This window comes from Amblyomma mixtum, chromosome 6, assembly GCF_055824585.1.
Source record: "Amblyomma mixtum isolate Tamu chromosome 6, ASM5582458v1, whole genome shotgun sequence".
Taxonomy (NCBI): domain Eukaryota; kingdom Metazoa; phylum Arthropoda; class Arachnida; order Ixodida; family Ixodidae; genus Amblyomma; species Amblyomma mixtum.
In genome coordinates, this window is record NC_143017.1 from 26,259,230 (window position 1) to 26,269,578 (window position 10,349).

A 10,349-nucleotide genomic window follows, 5' to 3' on the forward strand; every position below is an offset into this window, starting at 1 on the left:
CACAATATGTACCCGAAAGCTGACTCAATCCCCAGAAGCACTGCTCGACCAGATATGGTCCACGAAGCAGGAGAGTCCTTATTACTGATGTAAGGTATGGCTTTGAGATATGTATATGAACACAGCGTGATGCTCTGTTCCGGCGACTGAAATGAATATGGCAGAACCGCACAACGAATGTAAAAGTCATGTAGACATCGCGATTGAACTCTTAAAACACCAGAAATGTTCAAAATGCAAGACGGCCATTTTCAACGTGAGCGATCTATGAAAAAGGCGGCCATACTGAGCCGGCCTCTACGCCTGCAGCTGCTTGGCTGGCATCGTGCCGCCATGATTTCAGTCGCTGTCAGCCTCGTTTCCATAATTGCACAAGTCTCGACCAGAAAATGAGGAGGCGGTCCCTGACCCAGTAGTGCGCGCTCAGCGGCTTAAACGGCATGCTCTTGACGAAGGAGAAGTAACACCCTTCGAAATTGGTCATCTCGGCCCGCCGAGCGCCGATGGCTTCAGCCAGGGCTCCCGTCACGTACACGTCTTCGGGGAGGACCGGCGGTTGCGCTACGGACGCCCTCAGCAGCGGCCGTACGACGCGGCGCGCTAGCATGTAGGCGCACCCGGAGAGGAACCCCCCCTGGTCTGGACACCGCCTCGTGGAGTGGTGCGGCGGGGGTTCGCTGCACGGTTCGCCCCGAAGGGAAACGAACGAGCCGAACATGCCGAATTCCGAAGACAGCTCGAGGTTGAGGCTGTAGGCGCCCTCCAGGAAGCGACCCCTTACGCGCCCTTCGTCGGTGATCTTCACCAGGAAGGGCGCGGACGGGCAGAACTCGGCCGTCCACCGCAGCAGCATGAGGGTCATCTGTGACGCGCTTTCAGGCTTGCCGTCGAGGTCGGCCAACACCAAGTCGGCGTTATGCTCTCGCTCGTGCAGCACCCGCGCGAGCAACGCAGAGTTGCTGGGCCTGCCAGTGAAGAAAATGAGCTTGACGCTGGACGAATCGTTCCGAAAGCTCCACAGATCGGAGCGGATGATGTTCCTGTGGTAAGCGGCTTCAGGTAGAGAGCTGACGGCGACGACGTACTTCACTGGGACCAGGGACTTACTGCATATTTCAGTAAGCGAGGCGGCGGATGTCCAAGCATAACGAGGGACGCCTTCGAGGCTCTCGAGAGAAGAGTTATCAATGGAGGATGCATCAGGGGCAAGCTGTGCACAACAGGGAGAGCGAAGTGATCGGCCATTGCGCAGACAGGTCTGCCGACGGCAGGGCTTGCTTCCGCCGGACAGCTGAGGGTCCGGGTGCAAGGCAAGGTGGACCAGTCCGGTCAAGCAAGCTGCCAAAACGATGAATCGAATCTGGACGAAAAAAAGCAAGAAAGAACATCGCTGCGTCATGTTGTGACTGAAAAGAATGCAAATTTCAGCATTGCAAAATCTCAGCAATTTTTCTTGTATTCAGTTCTCTAATCTTTACGGCCATTTATTTTCTCCAATTCATTTTTTATTTTTTATTCTTCCTTTTAATCTAAAATTCCATCTTTAATTCCTCTGAATTCTTACCCACAGTTAAATCATTAGCTCAGCATTCAAAGATAAACCATTAGCTTGGCACCAATTTACCTTCTTTTGGCTCTCCTCACTGAACCCTAGCCAATCGCTCGTCGTGGGTATGTACCATGCCACCAAGGCAACAACAACGACGACACGGAAGCGCAGGTAGCTATGAAATGTGCTTACCTTCTGGCGTCTCATGCATGTGTCATTTATAACTTCTACACTCTAAACACGGATACGCCTATTTGGGAATAAAAACGGAGTAAGATGTCCTGTAGCGCAGTCCGTTTTAGAAAAGGGGGTGCGCGAGATAACACCTCACTGCCTTTTTACTCCTTTCTTCTTAGATAGCAGAAGAAACACCATTCACCTGTACTTCACTCATGATTACAATGCTTCCTATCGCATGATGTTTGGCTTACATGGGATGAAATGCTTAGAAAATGGGTCTCGAACCCCACCAGTTGTAGGCGAACAGTACTGGCGCTCTTTGACCAAAGAAAGCTGCCCTTCCTTAACAAAACTGGTCTATTGACTTTCTATAACCTTCTTATTGACTGTACTGACTTCCTATAGATATTTACTTTTGTCTATTCATAGTCTATAGACTTTATATAGACAAATGTCTACTAAGAGTCTAAGGCCATAAAGCTAGATTATGTAGAGACTGTCTGTCAGATTCGTATTAGTGTGTAGGATTTGTCTATCAACAGTCTGTAGACTTTTCGACAACCGTCTACGGAGAGTCTGTACACTGTCTAAAAACATTTTTTCAATGGTTGCGCCATTGAAATCTACCACCACCTTCGTTTGCACACGTTATCGCAGTTTGGGATACTTGATAACTGCGGGGACGCCGAAATAAACGACATCGTTGAAGGCTGAAATTATTGGCTACAGCCATATTTATGAAGTGCTCAGTGTTATGAGATGCAAATATATTGCACCGTCCATAGCCGTTCAATTATTCTTACTGCTGCGGTAACTGACGTCTCAGTTCAGCGGCAGTAAATGCTAATCTCTCAACTCAATCTTGCTTGAAAAGCAGGGAACAGTATAAGTGAGACCCTTACTAATATAATATCCACTGGACTCAGTAAATTGTTTCTTCTCCAGTGTGATACAAGCAACGACAGTTTTTTGCATGCCATGCCAGATAACTCAAGTGAAACTAGAACCGATGTTCAGCTAGCCCGTTTGCTGACGCAGTACCACATGAGCAGACGTGTCATTCCCAAAGATTACCTACGTACAAGCAACAAAACGTTGTCTTCGAGTTGCCCAAAACAGCAGTAGATGCCGGCCACTATCGGTGAACGCAGCTGACAGAGAAAAAAAAGTTTCAAGCACAGAATGCAGTTTTAATGCAGAAATGTATTCATGCTCTCCACCTTGCGGTTCCACAATCGTGTCCGGACTCTGAGCTCGCCCTCCGGTTCTAAAAGTCACACGATAGAGCAAATCATTTTGGAAATTATGTGCGCTGCTTCTAGTTCTGAAGTTCCAGTCGGTATCGTGGGTGGCTGTGGCTGTGCCTAAGGCTCTATGTTACTAAGCGCTCCTTTAGGAACCCACTTGCTTGTACTTAACCTGTAGCCAGAGTGCAGTTTGATATTAGTTTAGCGTGTACATGTGAAAATGGATTTGCAACATGTTACGTTCAAAGGCCTAAATCCTGGTCTTGGTGCAAGATGGGAGCCAGATTCTTAGTAGGCGTGTGTCATACTGTAGTTTTCATCGACAATACGTGTGGGACCGTACTTTGTCGTTCAATTTGCATGGTTTTTATGGCGTTCTAAAGCCCATAGTGCACAATGTTCAGTACAATAACCTGAAAATAAACTTCTCTGCAAACACCTTTGAGAATGAATAATTTTCAGGTGATTCATCGCGAGACCTCGTAAATACGCTGTGACACGGGCACTTACGTCACCTTAAGAGTGGAATGCGATAACATTAGATTTCATACCTGCCATAACTTTTATTTCAACTTCTGCGTGAGTTTACGTAAGTTTCTTTGCAATTTCCGGTCCACAACCGCCACATTCGGATTTGCTAGCTGCAGTGCCAGGTATCTGCTATGCTTTGACGGTGTCGACGATTGCATATATCACATTCTTTTCGTATTTTTGATTTTTATTTTGATTCTATACCTAGGTGCTGCGTAGGAATTAAGCTACTCACAACCTGGTGGGCAGGTTGTGATGACGTCACAAGGTGACGTAGCTTCTCTCGACTAATCAACAAATTTCGTGGCACCAGACGTCGGTGGAGTTTTGGTGTGTCGGCTGTCGATATTTGCATATATCACATTCTTTTTTCATTTTTAATCTTGATCCTATTACTTTTTGATTCTTTGATTTTGATGAGAGTAGGTAAGGAAACAAATGCAGGTCAATGACATCCTAGTTGAAATCAAGAGGAACAAGTGGGCTTGGGCAGGGCATGTAATGCGAAGGCAAGATAACCGCTGGTCCTTAAGGGTAACGGAGTGGATTCCAAGAAAAGGCAAGTGTAGCACGGGGTGGCAGAAAGTTAGGTGGGCGGATGAGATTAAGAAGCTTGCAGGCATACGCTTGCACCAGCTGGTGAAGGAGATGTTGGCAAATACCTCGGCCCTTTCCCAGAATATGGGCTTTCTTACGAACTAAGAAATGTAAAAATTGTTACTGGCTTCCGTGTTCATGTTCCGATTATACCTAAATAGTTACCTTTAACCTCCTTGTGCAGTTTCTCCAAAACCTCCTTTCTCGTACAGTGCAGCACCAGACCGAACCCATGACGGCACGGACACAACGTCCCCTGAAACGCAAGAAAGCAGCGAGAAATGCTGCAGAGAAAACTGATTACTGCGGCAGGTGCTGTAGTTAAGGAACCCATCCGCCTGACTTCGTTCGCATGTTCATTAGGTCCAAAGGCATTGATTTCATTTTTTTTTGTACGAGAAACTGCAAGTGGCCTGCATTTCTGCTGTGATGGCCATTACTTTGTTTGGCAATTCAGGCCTACCCTGATAAAGATTTCAAAGGTACCTGCAATTAGTTGACCCTTTTTATTTTATGTTGTTGATTGTGAAGCACTCAATACAGAGCCGAACGCAATACGAGTAGAGAAGCAGCCTGCTGCTCGTAGTTATTTCTGACCACTTGTATAGGCTGTTTTTGTAACGCCTTCCAACAAAAGAGCTTGCACGAAGTGGCTCCCACTGCGCTCATTTCAGCAAAGCACTGAAGTGCTGAGTTATGCTACGTTGCAGAATGACTATGCGTCATGAGTATATGAATATGAATGAGAGGCCTGACTATGAATACTTGTTACAAACTCTATACACCAGTCTGAGAGCATCAGATAGCGCTGTGTGAGGGCGTCGAATCAATAACGCGGCAGGCTGCACAGCAACTCTGCAACAGTGGTTATGGTTGGTTGCACAACTTGAATGCATCAGACGGGACCTAATTTGGCGCTAATACGAACCGGGAGACGAAACAATGTTCGCGGCAACGTTAAAGCAACGTTTTCAGTCCTGAATGCGGTGAACGAGACCTTTGATGAGCGATTGTTACTTACAGCTGCCTGGAACGCCGCAGAGAATAGGACATTTCGACGTCTTCCTCTTCTGCTGCTACCACAGCTCTCGTGACGCGCGCCAACGCGGTGTAAGAAAGCGGAGCTGATATTAAGGCGAAAGCTTTTAATGGCTCATACTGTCGTCCGTTAACAAAACTTGTCACACGCGTTTGACTCGGGAACTAAAAAAAAGATAGAAGAAAACCAATATTTGCTTCGGATAGAGGAGAAAAAAATGAACCTAGAAGACAAGTTTGATGACTGTAGGTTAATCAGTTAATTAAGTAAAGGCACAAATGTCGAAATTGCGTCGAAATGGCGCGGACGTCGATGTAGCCACGGTAACGGTGTGACGTCAAATCCACCGGAAGTCGTCACGGCATAGTGAAAATTGTCACAGAATGGTCGGAAAAACGCCGGATTTGCGTCAAATTAGATGGAGAAATGTGTAATTTAGCGTAATTAACACTTAAGATCCCCGAAAAATGTACAATTTGGTTTTCGATATAGCCACGGGAACGGTGCGACGTCATATCCACCGGAAGTCGTCACGACATAGTGCCCTGGGCTTTCGCCTCTCAACACTTTATAATCCACAGTGTCCACGCAATTTTTTAACTGAGCTTTATAAAGTGAAAAAATCTTAAAAGTGCTGTACAGAAAAGGCAGAAAACAAAAATGGCATTAAACGATACTCAACGTGTGACAAAATCTGTGGTGAAAAAACGGAGTACAAATGTGTTTAATGTAAAAGCTTTAGAAGGAACGAGTTTTTAGGAAGCCTACAATGAAGGCGATCATTTTATTTTAATAAAAGACCCATTACTTGTAAACTTGCACTTTGTTTTCTCCTTATGCAAAAACGAGCAGAGCGCTTCGTTCTGTTCCATTCATGTATGATCAGAGGTACCTGAATACTAAGAGGCAGAAGGGGTTGAATGCGTTTCGTAACACTGTTTTCAGTGCACGCTGGCTATGAATGAATAAAAAAGGAAACACTTAGCTTGGCTTCCCGAGGTCACCTCGTAAAATCACCTCACTTGACCACCAAGGAGCTCTGCAGGAGAGATACCTTCCGGCTCATTCGCCGTTTGATGAGCTGTCAATGCCTCTGCCAGGTCTGCCGATTTCTTAAGAACACTCTTTGGTGTCTTGAGTGCTGTCGCCGCCTCCTTATTGCTTTGGGTGTAGTATGGCTTTGACGTCACCAGTATTGTTCCCCACTCAGCTAAAAACCGATAAAACTGCTCAAATCTAAACTGGGGCCGCTTAAGAACGTGTAACCTCAGAGAAGCCATGTTGTGAAGATACTTTGCCAGATACCTTGATGAGGTCTTGAGCGCTTGTACACGTCAGTTCTTAAATTTTGTGAAATTTCGAGTAGTAGTCAACAATGGCGACGAACTTCATCCCAATCAGTTGTTCCAAGTTTGCGCCGACCTCTTGTCACAGAAGATCAGCCAATACCCAATGGAGTTTGAAGCCGTGGCTCCGTATTGCGCTGGCGAAAATTCTGGCATTTCGAGTACCGACCGGCGTACTCATATTTGTGTACTAACTCCTGGGCATCAGACAGATTATCTGGCTCTTGCTTGGCAACCAACAGCGCCCTGATGGCCACAGTAGAGCCGTTCCTAAAGTTCACCTTCCAAATTTTATGGAGAGTCAGGCGGCCATTGCTCATCAGTAATCCCTGAATCACTGAGAGGTCCTCCACTACGCTGCTGAATTTCTTCACATCCGGAGGAAGTTCTTCTCCAGTTGGCCACTCGTTTTCGCAGCATCGCATCACTCTCGCCATACGCATATGCCTGAAGAACCTCAGTATTCAGTATCGTTAAGAGCGTTCTCGACGTTGAATGATCCACCTTCAGTATCTCGAACTCTTATGAAACTGTTTCCTTTGTTTCACCAGTGTTCCCAGATGGCAGAGGTTTCTTAGATAACACAACTGATGTGAAAGGTCTTTGCTTGGTACATGTAAGATAGTGAAGTCATACTCGAAGACGCAGATTCTCAGCCGCTGTAGCCTCGGTGTCATCGCATCAAGGAGTTTGAGAAAAGTGGCACCAGTGGTTTGTAGCCGGTCGCAACGTGGAAGATATGTCCAATATAATATATGCAAAGATGTTGACAAGCCAAAACCATCGTCAAAGCTTCTTTCTGAACTTGTGCATATTTCTGCTCAGTAGGAGTCATGGCTCTTGAAGCGAATGCTACTAGAAGCCTGCTTCCGTCATCTTCCTCTTGCAGAAGGAATGTCCCAAGTCCATAAGATGACGTGTTTGCTGACAACGTGAGGTGGGAACTTTGCTTGTAGAACGCTAGGATTGGAGTCCCGCACAGCGTATCTTTGATTTGCGGAATACCTTCCATGTGAGACCTGTCCCACAACCAGCAAACCTCTACATGCAACAGATCTCGAAGTGGATCTCGAATGTCAGGAGAGAATATCCTCAAGTGATTCACCATTGCCAGGAAAGAGCGCAGCTCTATCCCACTTCCTGGTGATGACACTTTGATGATCGCCTTTGCCTTTTTGGAGTCTGCCAGGGCGCCTCTGTAATAGAGGATGTGTCCTGCGAACCTGACGCTTTCCTTGACAAATTCATTTTTGTTAGAGCTCAGCGCCATCCCTGCCAACGCAAATCGCTTCAGCACCAGATCAAGGTTCCAGTTGTGTGCTGCCTTGTCCCTGCCAGAAACGATAATGTCATCTATAATACTTGCCTGGAAGTTTCCTTAGTATCTGGCCAATTTAATTTTAAAACATATTACTCAATCTGACACGTTCGCCACCATGCACGCTTCCCCTCCCATTAAATCCGCTCTATTACCCTCGTATCAGTCATCGGATAGCTGCAATCAGCGTGACTACGCCCACGGCAGGGCAAAGGCCTCTCCCATGTCTCTCCAATTAACCCTGTCCTTCGCCAGTTGCGGCCACCGTATTCCCCGCAGTCTTCTTAATCTCATCCGCCCACCTAACTTTCTGCCGCCCCCTGCTACGCTTGCCTTCTCTTGAATTTCTTCCAACTCCGCCCGGTAAATGGGCAACCTTGCTAAGCCCGCATATGCTGTACTGGTAAGGACTGAACACAGACGCAATCCAGCACGACAAAGACATTCATAGAGAGGGACGGTAAGCATTTCGTAGCGATGCGTACCAATTAACTCGTCCTCCTCTTATACCTAAGAAACACTGTTCCATGTTCATGCTGACACATTATTTTGTAAATTCTCAGAGATGGCCCTTTGTAGGTAGTCTGCAACCTAAAAATACTTGGCTGTTAGAAGCACCGTCATGAGATTCTAAGGAAGTGATACGACTGCGATCAGCAGCTACCGGCACCCGCAAGGTCATAAACTTGCTTTCGAGTCTTGAAGAAATGCTCTTTAGGGGCTTCCTACTCCAGTTGCGGCTGTAAGATGGAGCGCTGGGAGAGCTCGGTGAGTTGGTCGGGCTTCATGCTTAAAAAGGAGCAGTACTAAACAGCCTAGGGGCCAGCGCTTGTCTTTTGTTCCAGATCTTTAAGCGATGTTTTTTTAAGGATCTTATTTACAGGTTCTAGAAAACCCTTGGGACAAGTGTTTTGCATATTACGAGTAAAAAAACGGGGACAACTGATTCACCGCAAGAAATGTCAGTGTCCGGCCACACGGCCTGCTTGAAACCCCCTAGCCACACCAACGTTCCAGCCCTTCATTTGGGTGTTTCGAAATTTCGCGGAAGTGCAGAGGAAGCATCCGGGACAAGTCGCCAGCTTCGAGAAGAGAATGCGCCCTTCCGTAGAGAAAGAACACAGCTCCGTACGCCTTCCGCAGCGAAACGGTCACATCATTGGCTTGGTGTGAAAGTGGGGGGGCGATTTTCCGTAATCAACTTTGACATCACCTTCCCGCACTCTTGATTTCTTACTCGCTATGTGACAACGAAAGTTATGGTTTATGATCATTATCAATATTAAACAACGAAAGGGTACAAGATTGATGACTGGACGTTCACCAACGCGGGATTTCCTGTTCTGCGCATGCGCGAATTAAGGGCAATACTTTTGAGAACGGGTAAGACGACGTTTAAAGACCGCATTCCCGCTGCTGATGCGGCGCAATGGATTAGTACTGGATGGATTAGGACAGTGGCTCGAATCTGGTTTTTGCTAATACTTTTTTTTTACTACGCGTTCGCGGCATGGAATTATTCATCATTTTGCACCTATGGATAAGTTATTTTTTAGGTAGCATTCTAGGTCGAAATTGCCGTTTAAACCAACATCTCGAAATATATTTTTCACCCATCATTTTCTTCTGCCCCTAGAATTATTTTCGCCCAAATTAATCCTCTGCGGAAGTTAATGACCTTTTAGGTTGCATTTTGAAATATTTTGAACAAATATTTTTCCTTTAAAAAGCTTCCACACCAGCCGCAATGCGAAACCGGAAATTGCTGCTTGCCCCGTTGCGCATGCGCAGAACGCAAGCTCGTGCATCGGCGAATGTCAGGCGGCGTTTGCTACTGGATTCGCGATGGCTTCACGTGAGCTGCGTGCGAAGGAGAACAAACACACAGCCGCGCTTAGAAGACAACGGCTGAGCGCTCTCGACTGAAACCTCAGCCACCGATGCCGTCGTCTGCGGGAAGCGTCATCATTCGACTGGAGGGAGATGACATGAACGGGGCCCCAGGCGAAGATCTACTTGCAGCAGCGGAGTCCAGCGGTAACGGGGAGCTGCGCCGGGAGCCGCTGCGCAGAGGGGACGAGCCCGGGACGCTACAGCGGCGGGCGCCTGACTTCGTCTTCCCTTCGATTCGGCGCGACGTGTTGGCCCTGTCACGGGCCTTCCTCGCTTTCACCATCGTGGCGGTGGTCACCGCTACATGCTACATGTTCCTCAAGCGGTTCGTCTTCCTCTGCAAGAAACTGTACTCCGCCACTTCCTGGAGGACCCCGTGAAGGCCAGGCCGTCCACGGAACCAAGCGTGAGCCTCTCTCCGAGGGCCGGCCGCCATTATTGCAGCGCATATCCTCGGTGCTAGATGCCTGTTGTGTCGAATTACCTACAGCCTGTCGCGCTCGTGGCAGATACATAAAACAAGCAATGCAAAATTCATGCATTCACTCAGTTGTTCACACGTTTTCTCGTTGGTGGTTATTTTTCTTGGTTTCATGTTGTCAGCAACCTCCGTCTTGCAATTACAGGATTCAACAAAGATGTTATCAAG

At 47.1% G+C, this 10,349-nt stretch overlaps 1 protein-coding gene across 1 annotated transcript; it reads right to left on the reverse strand.

Annotated features, from left to right (window-relative positions):
* Positions 1 to 349: 349 nt before the first annotated feature.
* LOC149338456 (N-acetyllactosaminide beta-1,3-N-acetylglucosaminyltransferase 8-like) lies at positions 350 to 1,399 on the reverse strand. The gene has a single exon (XM_089550746.1). It carries the CDS (start codon positions 1,397 to 1,399, stop codon positions 350 to 352), a length of 1,050 nt encoding a protein of 349 aa, XP_089406872.1.
* Between the last annotated feature and the right edge of the window lie 8,950 nt (positions 1,400 to 10,349).